At 49.7% G+C, this 22,997-nt stretch overlaps 1 protein-coding gene across 1 annotated transcript in view; it reads left to right on the forward strand.

Annotated features, from left to right (window-relative positions):
* Positions 1–22,997, forward strand: part of LOC144768897 (cell adhesion molecule CEACAM6-like) — a 76,365-nt gene that overhangs the window by 11,197 nt on the left and 42,171 nt on the right. Inside the window, exons 2-3 of the mRNA XM_078652910.1 lie at positions 6,414–6,686; positions 6,773–7,037. Coding sequence (XP_078509036.1) covers positions 6,414–6,686; positions 6,773–7,037 — 538 coding nt within the window. The remainder of the gene's footprint in view (positions 1–6,413; positions 6,687–6,772; positions 7,038–22,997) is intronic.

The following is a 22,997-nucleotide window of genomic DNA, read 5'->3' on the forward strand; positions in this document are numbered from 1 at the left end:
AGCAGTTTTCATTTACATGACATACATACATACTTTTCCCAGCAATTTATCATATCCGAGGGTCTTTGTATGCATACAAAGACCCTCGGATATGATAAATTGAAATCATATAAAAACTAAAGGTGTAAAATAATACAAAGATAGATCACAACGACTCTACAAGTACTGTTTCCTGATTTTTGACAGACTGAGACTACATTACGAGGAGTCTTGTATTGGACAACAATAACACTTCATTATAAAGCCTGCAAATTTTTATGTATCTTGTCACTGTTTGTATGTGAGAAAGGGTGTGTATGTATGTTAGAATGAATGCTCACACTTGCTGGGAAAAGGGGTTCTATTTAGAACATCTATTTTAGTAAATATCATGCACTTGAACAATTGGATGTGAATCGTTATTTAAATGTATTATGTATGTATGTCATGTAAATGAAAACTGCTGAAAAATCTAAAAATATATATACAAAAGAAATGTTTTTGCATAATGAAGATTAAATAAAAAAACAATAAATATGAGAGAAGTCTAATGTGTCTCTAGATGCACCCTCTGTATAAATAATTGAGTTGGTTGCCAATATTGTTGACTAGTTTTAGGTCACTGTAAGAGGTTTTTCCTGCTTTGTTTTGCTACTTGCTACTCCCACCTCTTGACCGTAAACAAAATTCGGAGTACCCTTGTTATCATTGCTATTTCTCCTCATTATGCCTTCCCTGGGCTGGTGTAAGATTTTGGAGCATTTCCCGGTTTACAAGTCCCTGTAAGTCTGGGAATGCATCAAAAACCATGGGAAGTGCATGAGAACACCAACCTCATCACCCATGTAACACCTTGTGAGAAAGTGCCCTCTTTCCGCCACTTTTTGCTGAATTGCTGATGTTCTTTGACTGAGTGTGCCCTGGGCTCCTGCTAATCAGGTACCCAGGGCCTATGTTCTTTCCCTAAAACTGCATTGAAGTCTGAACCCAATTGTCATCTCTAGCCACAGGTCAGCTCCTGGTAAATGGTACCCCAGGTACCCAGGGCACTGTGACCAGAGAAGGCCACAAAGGGCTGCATCACTTCTTGTGCCACGCTTAGAGACCCTGCACCTTTTCACTCACACACTGCCTTTGCAGGCTGAGTGTCTTTGTGCAGAACAAAGTGTAGAGTCGACATGGCACACATCCCTTTTTGCAATGCCTACAACACACTGCCCTGGCATAGATCGGTCACCCCTCTAGCTGGGTAAACTATGCCAGTGGTGAGGGTACAGGTGCATGAACCCTGTACCCCTACAGTGTCTAAGTCCATTCTTAGACATTGTAAGTGCAGTGCTGCCATTAACACCTTGGCTGCTATGACTTTTCCCCCCGGGTGCTGGACTTATATTTGAATCTCATTGTTCATGACGAGCTCAGCTCGTCATAAGCACAGCTCCAGTGTGCCTCATGATGAGCTGAGCTTGTCATGAGCATCGAAGGGGTTAAGAATATATGGTGCTGGAAGTTTGTCATTACGAACTCCACAGCACCATAAAGGCTACACAGAAAACTTGGAAGTTTGGTTTCAAACTTCTGAGCACATTAAACCCACTCCGATGCCAGTGTGGGATTTAACCCCTTGCATACAGTGCAAATGTTTGTGCTGTACAGGCGATTTGAATAGTGGATAGAATTCGGAGGGCCCCTGACCATCCTCCGCACACGCCCACCGTGACACATGACGGCCGGGAGCCTTCATGAGCAAGCAAGGGGTAATGTAAAATGCACACCTACTGTAAGATGCCCCTTCAAAAACGACTAACTACTAGTGTCCAGACTGAGTGGCTGCTTTCAGCTTCTACCACCAGACATGTTTCTGGACCCCAGGGCGAGAGCCTGCTGCTCTCAGGGGTGTGAAACAGTGCACATCCTGGGATGAGGTGCTAAGCCTTCTCCCCCAGGATGGGCAGAGTCCACAAAAGGGAATCTTCATAGGCCTGCTGCCTTTGTGAGCTTCTACGGGCTTCTTGCTGCTCCCAGAAAACTGGTCCCCACTGGTTCTGACTCCCACTTTGGATGGGAAAACCAAGTGAGGGAGAGACGTATGTCCACCTCTGCCAACTCCACCCCTCAGGTGGGCGAGGCGGGGTGAAGCACAACTCTCAGTCTCCACCATCTTGCAGATGGGGAGACCCAGCCAACCAGAGTGAGGCATATACCCCCCTCCCACTGGAGAGTGGCATAATTGGGGGGTGTATTCACCTCAAGGAAGGAAACCATTGGTCCCTACCTTTAACCTAAACACTAACGCCCCTAAATCTAGTATTTAGGGGGCTCCTCAAACTGTGCTTCCTCAGATCCAAACAAGACAAGAAGAAGGACTGAACAGCCATGCTACAGATAACAAGAGGATGAAGCCCACTGACTTGGCCCCAGCCCTACGGGGCTGTCTCCACCTCAAACCTGCTATTACAAACCCCGGTATGTCCTGCTGCCAGCAACCTCAAAAACCACGGAGGACCTGCCTGCCTTCAACTGCAAAGACTGTGTCTCCCGTGCACACCGGATTTGTTCCTCTTTCCTACCTAAGGAGATATTGCTCGGCCAGTGATGAGTTGTTTACCCTTGAAAAAGGTGGTGTTCAGTTTTATGCAAAGTAGTTGCTGCAAGGGTTCACCCTGATTAATGAAATGTTTTTCTCTCATGTAATGTCCTGCTGATTCATGCAGCAAGGAAATGTTAATTGCTAAGTGATGCCAGGCCTACAGTTATTTACAATTTAATATTTATGTATTTATGTATTTATGGCCGAGCAATGAAGAATACGCACTCTTAAGGTAAGGTAATGAGTTACTACTACTGTGATGCTTGATTGCTCTGATCTTGATCTTAGATAAAACTATTTATTTGAATCAAACATACTGGTGTGGCCTCAGTCTTTGCGTGCACTTATTGTCTCAGCGGATGTGTGTGCTGTGTAGTCGCTTAACACCTAAGCGTCCACCTCCTCCCCATTGACCTTCACCCTCTGCGGGTACTTAGCAGTTTTAGATGGTAAGGGCGTCACTGGGACCATCTCTCTATCCCCAAGTGAAACCAGGGTCAGGCCTGTCCACTCCCCTTCCATATCTAGGGGCAGCTGCACCCCAAGTGCTACACTAGGCACCCCGGGACTCTTGCCACCTGTGGGGTCTGGGGGTCATTTGCGACACTGGGCATCTCCCTTGTAGTGTCCAACCTCCCCACATTCATAGCACCGGACAACTTTTGGCTGCTGACTCTTGTCAGGGTAAGTGGGCTTTGGGGAACTGGAATGAGCTGGGGTACCTACTCCTCTCCCAAACTGTCTAGTTTTTGGGCCTCGTGAGAACTTCTTCTTTTTATCTCCCCCCTCTTTCTTCTGGGGGACGCCCTGTCTGCCTTTCGGACCATCTCCCCGAGGCCCTTGTGTGACACTCGGATGCTAACCCAAGTATCCGCCTCCTCCGCAAGCTCCCGGGCATCAGTCAGCTTGCGGTCCACCAGATGTTAGCGCAGCTCTGGAAAACACTTATCCAAGAGGTGCTCTCTCAAAAATAAATTGTACAGGCCCTCATAGTCATGCACCTCGCTGCCACGCACCCAACCATCAAGAGCTTTACAGGCATAATCAAAGAAATCCACCCAATTCTGGCGGTACCTTTCGGGGTTGAGACCAAACTTTTTAAGGAACGCCCCCTTCATGAGGGAATATCTGAACTCATCTGCCTTATCGAGATACAGGAGGGTGTCCCTGACATTGGGAGGTATGTACTGATACAGGCCACCTCCCCAGTGTTATTCGGGCACCCCATGGGCTGTCAAGGCCACTTCATACGCCTCCAACCACTTGGCGATGTCATCCCCCTGAGTAGAGGTCGCTATCACTTCCTAGGGTAACCAAAATCTAGGCTCGTGTTGAGATCCTGGTACACTGCCACCATTGGGACTTGCTGGCGCACTCAATTGCAAAGCTCTCAGCTCCAACTCCTTCAGCTGAAGCCTGTGCACCAACTTCCTCTCTTCCAAAGCTAATCTTTCTCTCTCCCTCTCGTGCTCTAACTTGGCAAGCTCCCACTTCAATTGCCTCTCCTCCCTCCTGTCCTCATATTCCTGTGACGACGTACTCCTTCTAGACCCACTACTACTTGCCCTGGAACGTCTTCCTGGCAACACATTTTCAGACACATCAATGTTTAGTAGGTCTAGTTCTCCTGAAGCACCCGCCTCCTCTTGTGTGACCGGCCCCTCCTGTTCCCCATCCCCTCTCCCCTCTGGGTGGGCCCTTACCCATGCCCTCAAAGCAGTACGGAGCTCCTCCTTTGCGGCTCTCCGCCCAACCGGCACCCCCATCCCCTGACAAAATTCCCTTAACTGCACCACCGTATACTCTTCAATGTTGGCCAGCTGGAACTCCATTTTGACAGGTGGGGACCCTGACAAATTAAAGGAAAAGCACTAGGACATAGGTAACAGGTTTAGGTCACAACAGGTCTCTACACACTCAGGTTAGACAGTGGGGGTTAATTGTGTAGGCTTGCACGCATGAAAGGTGTCTAGTCTAATTGCAGCGCACTCTGTCCCACTGGAGGGTGCTGTATAGTCACAGGTCCTGATCCCACCGCTCGGCAACAAATGTAGTAACTGGGTTCACCAGGTTCCCAGGGGTAACCTAGCTCGAGTGGGTAGGTACCCGAAGCTTAGGTGTTACGCGACTACACAGCACACACATCCACTGAGACAATAAGTGCACGCAAAGACTGAGGCCACACCAGTATGTTTGATTCAAATAAATAGTTTTATCTAAGATCAAGATCAGAGCAATCAAGCATCACAGTAGTAGTAACTCATTACATTCCCTTAAGAGCGCATATTCTTCATTGCTCGGCCATAAATACATAAATACATAAATATTAAATAGTAAATAACTGTAGGCCTGGCATCACTTAGCAATGAACATTTCCTGGCAGCAGGAATCAGCAGGACATTACATGAGAGAAAAACATTTCATTAATCAGGGTGAACCCTTGCAGCAACTACTTTGCATAAAACTGAACACCACCTTTTTCAAGGCTAAAAATCTCATCATGGCCAGGCAATATCTCCTTAGGTAGGAAAGACCTTTCTTTAAGTTTAGAACAGTTAATTAGCAGAGGAAAAAACCTTCCATTAGGCAAAGGGAACCCAGCATCAGGTACAAACATGTGCATTTCATTAAACATAGAAGCTGGGCTCAGGCTTATAGAACATTTCCTTGTGGCCACTAGCACCCCTTCACTTAACCAGGCCACAGTAGCAACCACTACTCCCCAATAAGGGGTTAACACTTCTGGTGGGGTAGTCACTAGAGCCTCCCTGGGGGCTCTCCAGTCTCCAACGGGGCTCAAGACAGTCATCCCCAGGGGAGGGGCGAACTTGGGGCCTCCTCCGGGCCTACCGCCCTCCTCCCCAGGGGGGGGTTTACCTGTTTTCTTTGACTCCCACAGGAGCCCTTGCATCGGTGTCCGGCGGGCTGGCAGAGGGGGAAGGGCTCGCTCTGACTCCCGAGCCCCCCTCACAGGTATTATCAGCCTCACCAGGGATCAGGATGAAGCGGGGAGGCCCGCGCGGCTCCGGCGCTCTTCCGAGGCCTCCCCCCAGCCCCGACGTGGTTCTGGGCTTCCTCAGTGTGCCTTGCGGGCCCTGGGCCAATCAGGTCGCGGCCCTGTGGGGGTGTGGAGCCGCCCGCCAATAACAGCGCGGCCGGCTAGAGTCTCGATTTCCTGGCCAATGGCGGGCAGAACTGGCGGACTCTGAGCCCCCGAGCCAATCCGAGGCTCGCTTGACGGGGGCTTGACCAATCAGTGTGCGGCAGGGGCGTGGCCCGGGACCCGGCCGTCGGCCCCTGTCACGGGATGTGGATCACGGCTTCCAGGCCTAGTCGGACCTAGTACAGCCTGTCAGGGATTCTGGCGGCCCTCTCCTGTCACCGAGGAGCCTGCGCCGCGGTCACGGGTTTCAGCTCCCTCAGGCGCCTCAGGTGGTCGCGAGCAGCTCCGGGCTGGGCGGTGAGTTTTACTACTACTAAACTGAGACAAAATCCTAACTTTACGACTTTCGGTATTCATAAAAGGCATTGAGTAGTAGTAAAGTTAGGAGTCCTAACTTTAGTACTACTAAATGCCTCCTGTGAATACCAAAAGTAGTAAGTTCATGATTTTATCTCAGTTTAGTAGTATCACTGTGGACAAGGGATTTTGGGCTTCAATTACGGATGGGCCATTAGAATTACGAATCTTGGTTACCCTATTTTGGAGATCATGTCACCATTAATATAAACTTAAAACCTATTTGAAATTGTGGGAAATACATTGGCAGAGTTTTGTCCTCCCCTTGTTCTTTACCAGTCCACTGCTAACAATATAATCCTGTCTCTTTTTTTTTGGTTGCAGAGCGGGTGACTAAACCCACAGTGACTTCTGAGCCCGCACAGCTGGTGAAGACAGGTCCTGCGGTGATAACCTGCAACACCTCGAGCGTGGCTGTCACAATCGTCTGGTACTTTAATATCACTTTGGCTGTACCTGGAAATATCATTCCGTCTCCTGATAACAGAACCCTGACCATCACCAACGTGTCCCGAAATGATTCTGGGATCTACCAGTGCGTGGCCATGAACCCCCTCAGCAGCAGTGCCAGTGACCCCCAGACTCTGATAGTTGCCTGTAAGTAATCTGAGAGTCCTCTCTACCATCTCCCATCCCTTTCTTTGGTAAAGACACTCCCATACCCTCTCTGTGTTCCCTGACAGATGGGCCGGAGGACGTGAAGATTGGTCCAACAGGCTCTCACTGGTTACAGGTGGGCGATAAACTCTCTTTATTCTGCACTGCAGAGTCCTTCCCATCACCGCAGTACCAGTGGCGTCTCTATGATACTGATCTAAAGAGACCTGGTAACACATACATCATTGAAAAGGTGTCTTGTCAAGATAATGGGAACTACACATGTATGGCTGACAACACAGTCACCGGCCTCTCTGCACAGGCTTCTGTCGCTGTAACTGTAAATGGTAAGTACGCAATGAATTAATAGACTCCAAGCCTCCTTATTCCAGGTTTAAACCATTTCTGAAATTGGAGATATGAATTTAGCATCTTTCAACTTCCTTCCTCCTTCATAGACTATGTCTTCTCCATTTTCTGATTTACTGCAATGTCTCATTCCTCTAAGTGCCCTTCTTCTCTCCCTTCTCACTTTACTTCATTCCTTCTTCAGTTGTTACTTTGCCCTGATTCACACAATGCTCTGAGGATGCAATGCAATGATCCAAGGGCCTGGTGCCACCCGACCTCTTCCGCTCGGGTCAGACCACTGGGGGGCATGAGCTGCCAGGGCAGCTCGGCCTTCGCTCTGCTGGGTAGGGTGAATGACCCACCGCCATGCGGCAGGCCCTCCCTCGAGTCGGACGGTCCATGCGGGATGGAAGCTCTTTGCTTGAAACAACAGCCGAGGCTGGCCAAGCAGTCCATCCCTAAACGGACCGGAAGTGCCCAATCGATCAGAGTACCGCCGGGGCATCCCCTGGCAGGCCACCCTGTGCAGTGGGTATGCTGCCTTAGCATCCCCTGCCTGCCTGCTGCCGGGGCAAGCAGACTCAGAGAAAAAGGACCATCGGCAAGGGGCTGAGAGGCAGGTGAGTACCCGGGCCCCTTGGGTCCCCAGCGGGCGGGTCCCGGTACTGCCTTCCCCCTCTCAGCATGGCCCGACCTCACAGAAATCTGCCTGAGCAAACTCTGAGAAAATGGACCATCGGCAAGGGGCTAAAAGGCAGGTGTGTACCCGGGCCCATGGGGGCCCCGGTGGGGGGGCCCCAGTACTAGCTTCCCCCTCTCAGCATGGCCACACCTCACAGAGGTCTGCCTGATCAAACCCAGAGAAAAAGGACCATCGGCAAGGGGCTGAGAGACAGGTGCGTACCCGGGCCCCTCAGGGCCCCGCGGGCGGGCCCTGGTACTGCCTTCCCCCTCTCAGCATGGCCGGACCTCACGGAGGTCTGCATGAGCAAACTCGGAGAAAAAGGACCATCGGCAAGGGGCTGAGAGGCAGGTGCATACTGGGCCCCTGGGGGCCCCGGTGGGCAGGTCCCGGTACTGCCTTCCCCCTCTCAGCATGGCCGGACCTCACGGAGGTCTGCCTGAGCAAACTTGGAGAAAAAGGACTATCGGCAAGGGGCTGATAGGCAGGTGCGTACCCGGGCCCCAGGGGGCCCCGGCGGGCGGGCCCTGGAACTGCCTTCCCCCTCTCAGCATGGCTGGACCTCACGGAGGTCTGCCTGAGCAAACTCGAAGAAAAAGGACCATCGGCTAGGGGCTGAGAAGTAGGTGCATACCCAGGCCTCTAGGGGCCCCAGCAGGCGGCCCCTGGTACTGCCTTCCCCCTGTCAGCATGGCCGGACATCACTGAGGTCTGCCTGAGCAAACTCGGAGAAAAAGGACCATTGGCAATGGGCTGAGAGGCAGGTGCGTACCCGGGCCCCTGGGGGCCCCGGCGGACGGGCCCCGGTACTGGCTTCCCCCTCTCAGCATGGCCGGATCTCACAGAGGTCTGCCTGAGCAAACTCGGAGAAAAAGGACCATCAGCAAGGGGCTGAGAGGCAGGTGCGTACCCAGATCCCTGGGAGCCTCGGCGGGCAGGCCCAGGTGCTGCCTTCCCCTGTTTCAGAATCGCCTCACAGAGGTCTGACTGAGCCTCTCCCTAGTAATCCAGAGGAGAATTACCCCCTTTCTTGTAATCCGTGCACTCAAGGTGACAGAGGGGACACAAGGCGCGAAAGTATCCGACCAAATGGCACCTCATCGGAACTTCCAGGGAAGCTCGGCCATCTGGTCGCACCATAGGAAAGCATTGGGTGAGACCAGATGGCCGTAGGGATAGATGCGACCAGAAGGCTGAGGGGATAGGTGCTACCAGATGGCCGGGCACGAAAGGGAAGTCAACTGGTCGCTCTGTGCGCCGATAGCGCGAGCGGGCGCCGGGGCTTGGGTGACCGGAGGCCCAGGGCCCCAGCCCTGGAGGCTGCAAGGGGGACCCGACAGGCCCTCCGACCCAGGGCCCGTGGACACCCAGACAAGCCGGGGAGGCCTGCCCGGGACCGATGGACCCCGTCCTGGGCCTTTGGCGGCGTGGCAGCCCAGGGGGAGAGGGCCCAGGGCCAGAGCACCCGACCCGGGGCCCGGCGGGGCCCCTGGACCCAGCCGAGGCTCCCAGGCCCGGCGGCGCAGGGTAAGCCAACCCGGGCCTGCCAGACACCAGGGCTCCCAGGCGCAGGGGCCCTGGGACCCTGCCCATCAGTGGGAGTCTCCCCGGTGCCCGCTGGAACCCATCCAGGGCAGCCTGCCATGCGGCAGCCCCAGGGACGGACCCAGGGCTGGGGCGGCATCCTGGCCCGTCCAGCTGCCGGATGAGGCTAGGCCGAGAGGGGTCCCAGAGTACCCTGCCCCATGTAATCCGGAGGAAGGCTACCCCTCTTTCTGGGAACCCACGCGCACAGAGTGACAGAGGGGACCCAGGGAGCGAACGTGCCTGACCTCTTGGAGCCCTGGCTGGGATTAGGGAGGTGAATGGCACCTCATCAGGACTTCCAGGGAAGGTCGCCCCATTGGAAAGCATTGCGTGTGACCAGATGGCCGAGGGGAGAGGTGCGACTAGATGGCCGGGACCAAAAGGACTCCCATCTGCCTGCACGAGTCCTTTCCGGTAGGGCTCCCACCTGCCCACACAGGGCTCGGGGGCTCGGCTTCCCGGGGGCTCGGAGACCCCGGCTCCTGGGCCTCAGGTACAGGTGGGTCTGCCGGGGCTCTCGGGCCCGGACACCCGGGTGAGGACTGCCAGGGACCCATGGAGCCCATCCCGGATACTTTGCTATGCCGCGGGCCGGAGGAGGGAGCCCCGGATGCCTGGGAGGTGTTGGCCGGGCATAGCTTATCTGGTCCCCGGCAGGGAACCGCCAGCCCAGGGAGGGGTGTCCAGGCATACCCTGCCCATAGTAATCCGGAGGAAGGCTACCCCTCTTTCTGGGAACCCGCACGCACCAAGTGACAGAGGGTACCCAGGGCACGAACGTGCCCGACCTCCTGGTGCCCTGGCTGGGATCAAGGAGGCAAATGGCACCTCATCGGGACTTCCAGGGAAGACCGGCCATCTGGTCACTCCATTGGAAAGCATTGCGTGTGACCAGATGGCCGAGGGGAAAGGTGCGACCAGATGGCCCAGATCGAAAGGACTCCCAGCTTACCACCCGAGCCTTCGCGGTAGGGATTCTGCCTGCCCACGCAGGGCTCGGGGACCATGGCTGGGCCTCAGGCACGGGGAGGACCACCGGAGCTCTTGGGCCCAGGGCAGGACTGCCCGGGACCAATGGAGCCCGTCCAGGGGCACTTTGCAATGCCGTTGGCCTGGAGATGGGAGCCCCGGACGCCTGGGGAGGACTGCCCGGGACCCATGGAGCCCATCCCGGGGCACTTTGTTGTGCCGTTGGCTTGAAGATGGGAGCCCCGGGGCGAGGACTGCCCGGGACCCAGGGAGCTCGTCCTTGAGAACTTTGCCGTGCCGTTGGCCTGTAGATGGGAGCCCCTGGACCCCAGGAGAGGACTGCCCGGGACCCGTGGAGCCTGTCCCGGGGCACTTTGCCGTGCCGTTGGCCTGGTGATGGGAGCCCCCGGTGGCCCGCGGGAGGAATCCCCAGGACCTGTGGAGCCCATCTCAGGGCACTTTGCCATGCCATTGGACTGGAGATGGGAGCCCTTGCCGCCTGGGGGCATATTCCATCTGGTCCCCGGAAGAGAACAGCCAGCCCGGAAGGAGTGTCCGGGCATACCCTCTCCCTAGTAATCCGGAGGAGGCTACCTCTCTTTCTTGGAACCCACGCACACCGAGTGACGGAGGGGACCCAGGGTGCGGAGGCGCTCGACCTCCTGGAGCCCTCGCTGGGATCGGGGAGGCAAATGGCACCTCATCGGGACTTCCAGGGAAGCCCGGCCATAGGTCGCCCTTATTGGAAAGCATTGCGTGCGACCAGATGGCCGACGGGAAAGGTGCGACCAGATGGCCGGGATCGAAAGGACTCTCAGCTTCCCACCCCGAGCCTTTGCGGTAGGGCTTCTGCCTGCCCACGCAGGACTCGGGGGCTCGGGAAACCCGGCTGGGCCTCAGGCACGGGGAGGACCACCGGAGCTCTCGGGCCCGGACACCCGGGGGAGGACTGCCCGGGACCCGTGGAGCCCGTCCCGGGGCACTTTGCCATGCCGTTGGCCTGGGGATAGGTGCCCCGGATGCCCGGGGCATATCCCATCTGGTCCCCGGAAGAGAACAGCCAGCCCGGGAGGAGTGTCTGGGCATACCCTGTCCCTAGTAATCCGGAGGAGGCTATCCCCCTTTCTTGGAACCCGCGCGCACTGAGTGACAGAGGGGACCCAGGGTGCGGAGGCGCCGGACCTCCTGGAGCCCTCGCTGGGATCGGGGAGGCAAATGTCACCTCATCGGGACTTCCAGGGAAGACCGGCCATAGGTAAGCATTGCGTGCGACCAGATGCCCGAGGGGAAAGGTGCGACCAGATGGCTGGGACCAAAAGAACTCCCAGCTGCCCACCCGAGCCTTCACGGGAAGGCTCCCGCCCCGTCTGCCCTTGTAGGGCTCCGGGGCTGCAGGGCTCTGGGGCTGCAGGGCTCGGGGGCTGCACGGCTCAGGGGCTGCAGGGCTCGGAGGCTGCAGGGCTCGGGGGCTGCAGGGCTCCAGGGCTGCAGGGCTGCAGGGCTTCAGGGCTCCGGGGCTGCAGGGCTCCGGGGCTCCAGGGCTCGGGGCTGCAGAGCTCAGGGGCTGCAGGGCTCGGGGGCTGCAGGGCTCCAGGGCTCCAGGGCTTCAGGGCTTCAGGGCTCCGGGGCTGCAGGGTTTGTGTTTTTAGGTTTTAAAGATGTATATACATTATAGTGATAAACTATAGTTGTTAAATATTTATGGAAATTTAGTTTATGTTGATTCACTATGATTGCTTTTGTCTAATTTGTAGCGGGTAAGAGTTTTAAAGCTTTGGGGAGATGTAAGGAAAAGAACAACCCGTGACTAGCAGCTGATTAGTGGAATATAGCAACCTCACTGGGCTGTAAAGGGTAATTAAGTCCTGGATCCAACTAGAATTGTTTTTGTGGATACCTTTATGTACAAGGCATAAAGTCTTAAAATGAGTTATCTTGTCCACGGGGAGCCAGTGCATGGCCACCAGTGCTGACCTTGCAGATTGGTACTTGGGTATTTTTAAGACGATACATGCTGCAGCATTTGGACGACCTGCATTCTTTTCAAGATTGAATTAGGGCTTCCAAGGTATAAGGAGTTTCTATAGTCCAGCCGAGATATCACCAGGCCTCCTACGACCACTCTGCCAGTTGGGGCTGGTAGCCATCTCTGAAGTCAAAGTTAACCGAAACAAGCTTTTTTTTTTTACCTGGGTTTTCATTGTCAGTTTTCAACCTCTGTTTTGGGGGTAGGATGTCTACCCAGGGCAGCTGGCTAGTTCATTTCCATCCACCTAGTGGGATGTTACCCACTAACATCACCTCTGTTTTCAAGCTGCTAGCTACAATTCAGTCTACTACGTGTTTGAAACAGTAGTTAAGAAGAAAAGAGGTCTATTCTGTTTGATCAGAAAGGCTAATAATAATTTATGTGTCATTCTCAAAGGAGATTCATGTAATATCATAGGATTTTATAATCTCTTCTAGAGGGGTGACACATAAATTGAATAGGGTGGAAATCAAGAATGAGCCCTGTATAACACCGCACTTGAGGGAAAAATTGTTAGATTGCCTATCTTTAACCTGTATTTGAAAGGTGTAATTGTGAAGAATAGAGGTAAGCCATTTCAGAGCTGTGCTCCCAATGCCATCTTCATCTAGCCTTCTGATCAGTGTCGGGTGCAGTACCATGTAAATTGTGGCACTTAGATTAAATAAGATTATTTGGCGGTGCCACCCATGTCTAAAATTGCCCTAATTTCTCCGGTAGCAGCTGGGAGGGCGTTCTCTGTAATGCTCCCTGTTCTAAAGCCTGTTTGGTTGGAGTGAGGTATTCCATTGGACTGTAGGAATAAAGAAAGATGTTTGTTTACAAATATCTCCAGGATTTTACCTAGACCTGGTAAAAGTGAGCTTAGCTCTCACATAATAATGAGTCAGCCATTGTTTTTTTTCAAAAGTGGTCTCACTGTGGCCTGTTTCCACATTGGTGGGACTTCACCGGTTTTTAATGACTGATTGAACATATTAGTCAACATGGTGATAACTGGCTATCCTCCCTTGGACCTTGTGCCAGGGGGGGCGGATCCTGAAGGGAGCCTGATTTGAGAGATGACAGAATGGCTTGAGTATCTTCTATTGTCATCTCAGGGATGTGTTCATCTTTTCATCCCCCTGTTCTAGGGGTATGATAGTTTCTTCATGTTCTCCTAGAGTATGGAGAATAGTATTTATCATTCTTTTCTAGGAGAAATTGGCCAATTATTTGCAGTGTGGTTCTGAGGGGGGTGTCAGAATTTGTGTCTGTGGAATGCATTAAACTATTCACCAAGATTGTATAGCTCTTTTGCAGAGTTTGACGCATTTTGTATTTTGTTAGCAAAGTAATTGACTCCTGCTTCCCTGATAGCATAGTAGTACATCTTAATAGCTTTTTAGGTTTTGCCTGCAAGTGCGCACGTAGTGCGCATGCGCAAAAAAACCTATTGAGTTCTATATATGATCGATGACCCGCCTCTGTCTCTCATTGGCTAGCTCCATAAATGGAGGCTAGCCATTGGGAGACAGAGGCTGTCAATCGCGCTTTCTCGGGGAAAACGCGATTCGGGGGAGTTTCTCTGGCTTTTTTAAGCCCCGCCCCTTTGTCCCGGGCCGCGCTGCGATTGGCTGCAGGCCCGGGACACCCCAGTGACGTCATTTCCCGGGCCGCGCTGTGATTGGCTGCCGGCCCGGGACACCCCGTGACGTCAGCCAATCACAGCACGGCCCGGGACCTGACTTGTTTTTCTAGATTTTAAGCGCAATATAAATACAATTTACAACTCGAAATTCAGTTTGCGGATAAAATCATCGTTAACCAAAATCTAAAAAAATATGCCTGAAAATAGGGACAAGCGTTCAGGTATTTTGATAGGTAAGTCACCAAAAGTAAATACACACATTAACGCTTGTTTACATCGCCAAGCTATCCGGCACAACCAGGGCACGCCCACGAAAGTCAGGAAAAACACACAAGAAACGTGTTCGTTCAACAACGAATCATTGCTCGCTGCTTTGTAGCTTTGTTGCTGTGTCGTCACTTCCTATGAGCTTTACGTCTGCGGTGGTTACCAGGAGGAACCCAGTGGCGGCGAGAAACCCGGAAGTGTAGGAGAGTCTCTGTTTCAGTCAGACAGTAGACTCGACTTGCCGCCCGGCCATGAATTACAACGCCAAGGAGGAAGACGGCGGCGGGCACCACTCGGGCGCCGGGTCCTGGGTGGCTTCAAAGAGTAAGAAGCCAGATAATACTGCCTTCAAGCAGCAGCGGTTGCCCGCCTGGCAGCCCATCCTGACAGCCGGTACCGTGCTACCTGCTTTTTTCGTCATCGGCTTAATCTTCATCCCCATCGGTATCGGCATTTTCGTCACCAGCAACAACATCCGGGAGCGCGAGGTACCAAAAACAGTACTAATCCTACCCATAAATAACTATTGTCTGCGTGACCACCCATCGCCCTGCACCCCAACGCTGTCCCGTGGCGCTATGCTTTATGTATCAATTCACACCACCCTCGTGGGCACAATGACAGTCTGTGCGCTATTAACACTGTGCCTAGGAAGAGGATTGTATTCACGGGGGGCTAGGGAGGGGATGAGCGTAGGAGGGATGGCTATTCTAATGCTCATTATTCACCCAGCCCTTAAAGCAACCCTGGGAACTAAATGGCCTTGTGAAAAAGGTAACTGGTGACCTTCGTCATACGCAGAACTGATGTTCGCAGAGCTTTAATCCTGCGAGAAATCATGAGTCAATTTATATAACTTTTCCCCCCATACAAACAGAGGGTCGTGCAGTTCTTCAAAGGTGTGTCATAAACATTAGGATTTCATATCGTATACACGCTTCTCGTTAATTTTATCTTTGCGCTACTCGGAAATTTTTTGTGAGCTGTTTTATTTGTAGAAAACTTTAAACAGGACATTTATGTGCAATGATGTTGGTGAATTTATATAGTTTACACTTGACTGTATGGCTGTGCAAAAATGACGGTTCTCGATCAAATATATTTTGTACGTCCTCGACACTTTTATTTTGAAAACACGTTCTTGCTACTTTTACTTTTGACAGTGTGAGATTTATATTTTTCTTTAAAGTATATGGATGATTTATTTCTGTCTAGAAAGCTATATTAAGGTAATTTTTTAGTTTTTTTGGGTCTTGTTCTGTTTAGTTTTCACGTAATTTTTTTCTGCGATGTTTCCAATTGACATTATCAGGACTCGGTGGACCCAAGTAGATCATAGCGCTGGTGTTAATGGAATTAACTTGTGGTATTATTTGCATGAAGCTCGTACCTAAGCTTGAGAACGCACATGTGTGATACATTCCAAAAACATGTTTAAATATATTTATACATATACCCCCCCTGTATTGAAGTACTTCGGTTATTCTCAAACACGTATCAATGAAAACGCAAGTATTCTCAATTACATAAACAGTTTTTTAAAAATTATAAAGCTAGATTGAATTTTGAGGTGTAATGTTGCTAATTCTTTTACGAGAAAACGAGGTTTATATCTTTTATATTTAACCTGCACCCAATCTCTTTGCGTGTGAAAGAAATACTTTTATTTAGATTGCTAGAGATCGCGGGTCACCCGACCAATAATTTCGCCACTTCCGGCTTCGGGCCCATATATTTCAAATCACCAGATACATTGATCGGATGACGTCACAATCTACTACCAATAATTGTGAGTTCCCTTTCTATAATTTCTAGTGTACCCGACTTACCATCCACCTTTACGGGTACCTATGACCACAGTGGATCAGGGAGCTAGCTGTAAAAGGAAAGGCAGCAAAATAATATACACTTCAATAAATGACCTTTACTTTTCATGAAATGACCACGGACAACTAGAAGTTTTATAAAATTTATATAAAGTTCAAATCAGTGTGAAAATCCAACTTACATTGAGCAGATAGTCAGTAAGCAAGATAACAAACCATTTGGATTCAAGAGAAATGCGACTGGGAACCTGCTAAGCTAGTAAACTAATCATACAAGAGTGGACAGGGGTGATGAAGAATTAACTAGGGCAGGTATCATTTATACTATGGAATGGGAAAACGTAGAAATCTAAACAGTTCGGTTTAACGTGAAAAATAGGAATCGCTATAACTTCAGAAAATCTCTTCATTCAGTTTAGTGAGAAAAATGTATAGAACAACTCAAACAAGATATAAACTGCAAATAGGAAATGATTTGTAAAAGGAAGGGTAACATAGGAACATGCTATGAAAATAAATGCATACGCTTCATGAGATACAATGAGTTGCGGAAAACATGGAAAAACTTATCATATGCAAAGATATGTCTTTATTGAAGCAAAGACAGAAAAATAGAAAGGTGCAGTTTCAAGAGATTCGGAGCGATATTTACCTAGACTGGTGTGAAAAACCAAACCCTGGCCACGGGTCAGTTAAGGACAGGAAACCCTCAAGGAAGGATACCCCTCAATGGACAGCAGGTGCAGAATGGACACCCAGGACAGGACAGGAAACCCTCAGATTAGGATCAGGACAGGACCACCAGGACACGACCAGCACCCGCAGTTTGGAAGCAACGCCTGCGCTCCACCCTCTCTGCAGCTATCGATCAGAACCCCGATTGGGTCAGCGAACTCCCAGCAAAGTGCTCCGCCAGCACTTTTAAGGTTTAGTAAAACCTTAGTCTATGGTCAATTTCAGACAGAGTGCTCCGCAGCGCTCTGTATCTTCAGTCACCTATTGAGTGCGTTGGGTCAGTGACAGGTCAGCTATTCAGACAAGTCGGACAATTTCCCTAGGTGAACCCAGGGTAGTTATACTCTTTTGGGACAGTGTACCACCCCCCAATGTTGCAAAGTGTCAGAATCCCTCAATTTGGATTGGTCCTAAGGTAGGATTTGGGTAACACACCAATCATAACACACTATTTGGATACTTAATTTACATATCTTGGTGCCGCCTAGCGAGATTGAGGTTCCCATGAGAAAGTCCAGCAAAAATACAATGACAATTTACATTGTTACAGAATAAGGACACATGACTCCGTCCTGCTGAGTTCGCAGGTCAGTTTCTCAGGAGCATCTTGCCCATCCCTGCCAGCTGGCTGAGTTCCACCAGCCAAGGTTGCCATTTGCCCAGGCCGGCGCGACATGCGCGGAAAGGACCTCCAAGATGGCTTTCGGCTCAACCAGACCCCCATTCCCCGCGGCACATGAAAAGTAAGCGAGAACAAATTAATACACAGAAATAATGGTGTGAAAACACAGCATTGGTCTTGTACTTTCAACTTATCACTATAAAAATATACTATGCAGTTTAAATGTTAGCTACACATACACGGGCACAAGAGCAACTGCACGAGCAGTTCAAGCTATGTATTACGCATGCGCATTATTTTCCCTCCAAACCTGCAGACACGTCAGGACACGTGAGTGTGGCTGACGCATGCGCAGTAACTAAATACAAGCGGTGGCCATTTTTAACGACTTGAATTAATCGTATTAGAAATACACATATGCAAGCTTCATCTAGTTTGGTCGGATATGAAGAATACATTAGTAAGACGTACAAATTATTAATTGATTACACACGGGCGAGGTTTCATGACCAAGCAACTCGCGATGCGATATTTTCTTTGCTTCATCAATCCCCTCTTTGATGATATTTACTATCATCACAAAAATATAATAGAACCAGATGCCAACTTATCACACTTTATACAGCTCTATCTCTTCCAGCAAGCGATCCAGCTTTTCTCTCTCACTTTTGGTAGGGTGAGAATTTTTCACCCTTTTATAGATCTGATTATTCATTTCTTCTAATTCGAGCTCATCCACACTTCGTTTCACTCCTCTGGCATTCACTTGATGCTTTCTGGTGTGCTTACGACATTTGCAACAGACAAATATGAAAAATAGGATAAGACCTATAATTCCAATTGGCATCAGTACCTTAAACAATAAGCTTTTACCTAAGCCAGCAAGCCAATGACCTACATTTGAGAGACCATCTACCAGTCTCTTCCAGGCACTATCAACCTCGAGTGGTTTGAGTTCTTTTTCCAAATTAGTAATGTTTTTCACATATCTTTTGAGCTGCACACTTTTGTCCGGAATATAAGTGCAACAATGTTGCGACTTCAACATCCGGCAGACTCCGCCCTCTTTTGCTAATAAGGTGTCAAGAGCAAGTCTGTTCTGCAAAACCATTGATCTGATCGCAACCATTTCGGTATTGACCAGCAGAAATCCATGAGCTGTGTCAGTAGACAACACATCCACTATGGTGGACAATTTGCAAATTCTGTGAGTGTTCAGAACCACTCCCACTCCAGGTATCAGTGCACTGAAAATACTACCCATTATTTCACCTACACTTTCTCTTTTACTACGCACTAAGCCATTAGTATTTTCACTGCTTCCAGCAACTTCATTCACATGGTATATTTTCGGGAAGACAATGCCAAAGTAGCAGCTTCCATACCAGTGATCCGGCAATTTGAAATAAGCCTTGTCTCCACATACATAATAAATTCCAGGAAACACAGGCTCTGACCCATTTGTGAAACCCCATCCTCCAATTACCTTGTAATTATGTTCACATTCACTGGAACCAATGAAAATGTTATTATAGTAGCTAGTCTTCTCGCGGTGAAGACATAGCTTTCCTTTCTTTTCAAAATCCAGCAACAGAGCAGGTCCCGCCCCACCATTTGAGGTGCCTTCCATGTTTTCCGCCCATTTTGGCCTTTTCTGTTTCTCGTCATCTGCCTTTCTTTGTATTTTTATTCTTCTTTTCTCTGCCATGTTCAGGAACATCTTTTCCTGCTCACGCAAAGAACAAGTCAAGTGATCTCTGTGTGCATCACCTATGTCGATATTACCTATAGTCAGAAAGTATTCGCCCATGTAGCGAGTAACGTCACTTTTGGTATGTACAGGATTCAAGTTCCCACGTATAGGAAGTTCAGAAAAGATCACGTCATTGTTAGAGTAATAGTACTGTAACGGTCCTCTTTTGTAAAACAAGCTTGCTAAAATGCTACAGGATATTCCATAAGTCAGGGGTAAGTGATGGTATGTCACGCCTTCAGCTACAGAGGTAGGTAGCTTCATGCAGACATAGCAATCCTCAATTTCCATAGTCTCTACATAGTGTATTAACAAGTTTGCAAAAACATTTAAATGTGTCTTGTTCTTAACCTCGTGATAATGTAGTCCTCCCTCATCTGATGTTCCTAGGTCTCGTTTTGTTTGTTTCAGTGCTCTTTCATGTCTGGCTACACTCTGTGTTGTCGGCTCCTCATTGTCAGTATTTACAATTTCAGTAGGGTCAATATTAGTATTTTTGCTCACTGCAAAGGGAATGAACACTGTTAGTCCTATCCAAATTAATATCAGTATCACTATACTACATACACATACCTTGCAGCATGTTTTGCAACAGCTGCGACTAGGTCTACCATTCACGCTTGAATCGGACATTTCGGCTCAGAAGAAGTTTCTCGACCCCTCTTTGTGTCTTTACACAAGTAGCTTACTTTGTGCAAATTCACGGTGGCTCGTCTTCTTCTTCGGCAGAATACTCAGGGACGGGCTCTCCGTCGCTTACGTCAGTTATATCAAGATCTTCAAGTTCTTCCAACACGAGTGTCCATTCAGGAGACTTGTACTTTCTGTTTTGTCTTTTTATTCGGTCGCTCCTTCTTTTGGAAGTGCTTTCTTCTTGCTCAGCTATGCGAGCACTTCTCCTTGCTTCTGCACGTTTTTCTTCCACCGTTTTTATCCTCAGGCTCAATTTCTTTACAAAACCAGGCTCAATGTGCTTTCTTTTCTTAAGTCTTTTTGTTGGCACTTGGACTTCGTTTTCTTCTCTTGCCCTTTTATTTTCTTTCGTTTGTGGCAACTCTGCTTCTTCTTCTTCCCTTCCTATCTGACTAGTTCCAGGACTGGCATCTATTTCTTCTGCCTGGTTACTAATCTGACTTGGTTCAGGAGAATTTTGAGTTTGCTTTTCGAATGTGTCTGTTTCTGTTTCCTGAACACGTTCTTCTAACCCTATCTGATCCTGTTCGAGCACTTCGATCTCTTGATTTTCTTCTGCTCGAACTATTACACTATGTCTAGTCTGTCCCTTTTCGACATCAGGAGTCAGTGGAGGAGTATCTATCACTTGTTCTGTCCCTGTCTGACCTTCTCCTTCCTCAGTTTTGATGTGAATCTCAAGAGTCTGAGGTTCTTCGCCTGTGCCTTGCTTTTCCTCACTAGTCCACTCTCTACCTTCACAAAGTCGCTCTCTTGTTCGGATGGGATCTTCTGTGAGATCAATCAATGGTATCCACTCTTCTGGCCATATGCTCGGCAGCTCGTCATCAGCTACTTCTGGACCAGCTTCTTGGATCTCTCCGGCAGGCTGGACTCTTGGCAGTTCGTCATCAACTACTCCTGGACCAACGTCTGCAGATCTCTCAGCTTGACTGGTACTGGGCTGTATGTCGTCAGCTACTTCTGGTCTTGCTTCCGCAGAGTTCCCTGCTGGGCCCTCTCCTTCTTCTTCAGGCTCTTCGTCTGGTAATACCTTCTGGGTGTGACTGGCGTGTATCCAATGTGGAACCCCTGCACACTTTACGGCTGTCGTTGTTACCAGGATCACTTGGCGCTTCTCTCCCCACCTTGGTTCCAGGCAGCTCTTCCGAGTATGCTTCTTTATTTTGACCCAGTCACCAGGGACCAGTTGGTGGAGAGGAGTCGTTGGATTGAGGATGCCGTCGTCTCCGATCTGGCAAGAGATATAACGCACTTGGTCACCTAATCTCTTGCAGTATTCAAGCACCAAATCATCAGAAATACTCAACAGTTTGCTTCCTGGTACCCATGCTTGTCTCATCACTCTTCCCATCAGGATTTCATGGGGGCTCAGGCCTGTCTTTCTGTCTGGAACACTCCGGAGCCCCATCAGGACCAGAGGCAGGGCCTTCACCCAGGTCAAGCCAGATGCATCACACAGTTTTGCTAGTCTGTTTTTGATAGTTCCGTTTACTTGTTCCACTATTCCAGAAGCCTCTGGACGATACGCACAGTGAAGCTTTTGTTTGATTCCAAAGGCCTTACAGAGTTCGTCGATTACATCATTCTGAAAATGTCGGCCTTTATCTGATTCAATAGTGACTGGAACCCCGAACCTAGGTATCAGTTCTTTCAGTAAACACTTAGCTACATTCTGGGGAGTCGGGAAAGCTTCCACCCATTTTGAAAATAGGCAGACAATGACAAGGACATATCGCTTCCCTTCACAACGTGGCATGGTGATGAAATCATTCTGCATTCTTACAAAGGGACCCCCTGATCTCCCAATCTTCATCAGTTCAACTTCTGTTCTCTTGCCAGCGTTGAACTGCTGACATGGCAAGCACCTCTGGCAAAGGGACTCTGCTACCTTCCTGAACTTCTTGTTGTACCAAGTCTGTTGAAATACCAGAACCATGGCATCCCTACCAATGTGTGATCCTTCATGTATCAGTCTGGCCATTGGGGCAAGTAGTTGTCTGGGTAACACAGCCATACCATTCGGGCCCACAATGACACCATCCTCACGTCTCGGTCTACAACCTTCTTCCTTCCACTTCTCTTTCTCCTCCCAGGGCGTCACATGCTGCCATTCTCTCACTTCATCCCATGTAGGCACTTCTTCAAACATCCTAAGTTGGCAGCTGCTTCCAGTCCCACCCCGCTTCGGATTTATTCGCATCTGTTCCATGGCGCATTGTTTTGCCACTCGATCAGCAAAATCGTTTCCCAAAGATACAGGGTCAAGGCCTTTCTTATGAGCAATACACTTGACCACTGCCAATTCCTTTGGTAACTGGATTGCCTCTAAAAGGTCTTGAACCACTGTTCCATTTCGAATGGGGGTACCTGATGAAGTCAGGAATTCTCTTTGTAGCCATAACTGGCCAAAGTCATGCACCACCCCATAACAGTACTGGCTGTCAGTATACACTGTTATTCTTTTGTCTTTTCCCAATTTGCAAGCTCTAATCAGAGCGATCAATTCAGCTACTTGTGCAGACTTTACTCCAAATAAATAGGATGCTTCTTCAATTTTCGTTAACGTTACCACAGCATAGGCAGCACTTAGGCCCCCCAGTTCATGCCTTAGGCACGAACCATCCACAAACCATTCCTCGTCGTGTACAGGCAAAGGAGTTTCTTTAATGTCTGGGCGAGGTTTAGTACTGAACTCAGTCAGATCAATACAGTCATGCTCATCATTTCCCTTATCTTCCATTACCATTGATTCAGGGAGTATAGTGGCGGGGTTTAAAATATTGCATCTGGTGATGACAATGTTTGCAGCACCCATGAGAATCCTCTCATATTTAGTCAGCCGACTAGGGGTGAGATACTGAGTTTTGGTTCGGGTCAATAGAATCACAACTGCATGTGGAACATACACAGTTACAGGATGTCCCATTATAATGGACTCACTCTGTTCTAAACTGGTGCATGTTGCAGCTACTGCTTTCAGACATCCAGGTAATCCAGCAGCCACTGGATCCAATGTGGCAGAGAAATAAGCCACAGGCCTTCTGGTCGTGCCATGTTTCTGAGTCAGGACTGACAATGCACAATTGTCACGAGTGTCACAGAATAGGCCAAACTCCTTGGAGTAATCAGGCATCCCTAGAGCAGGAGCTGTACACAGACAATTA

The sequence above is a fragment of the Lissotriton helveticus genome, chromosome 7 (genome assembly GCF_964261635.1).
Source record: "Lissotriton helveticus chromosome 7, aLisHel1.1, whole genome shotgun sequence".
In the NCBI taxonomy this organism is placed as follows: Eukaryota; Metazoa; Chordata; class Amphibia; order Caudata; family Salamandridae; genus Lissotriton; species Lissotriton helveticus.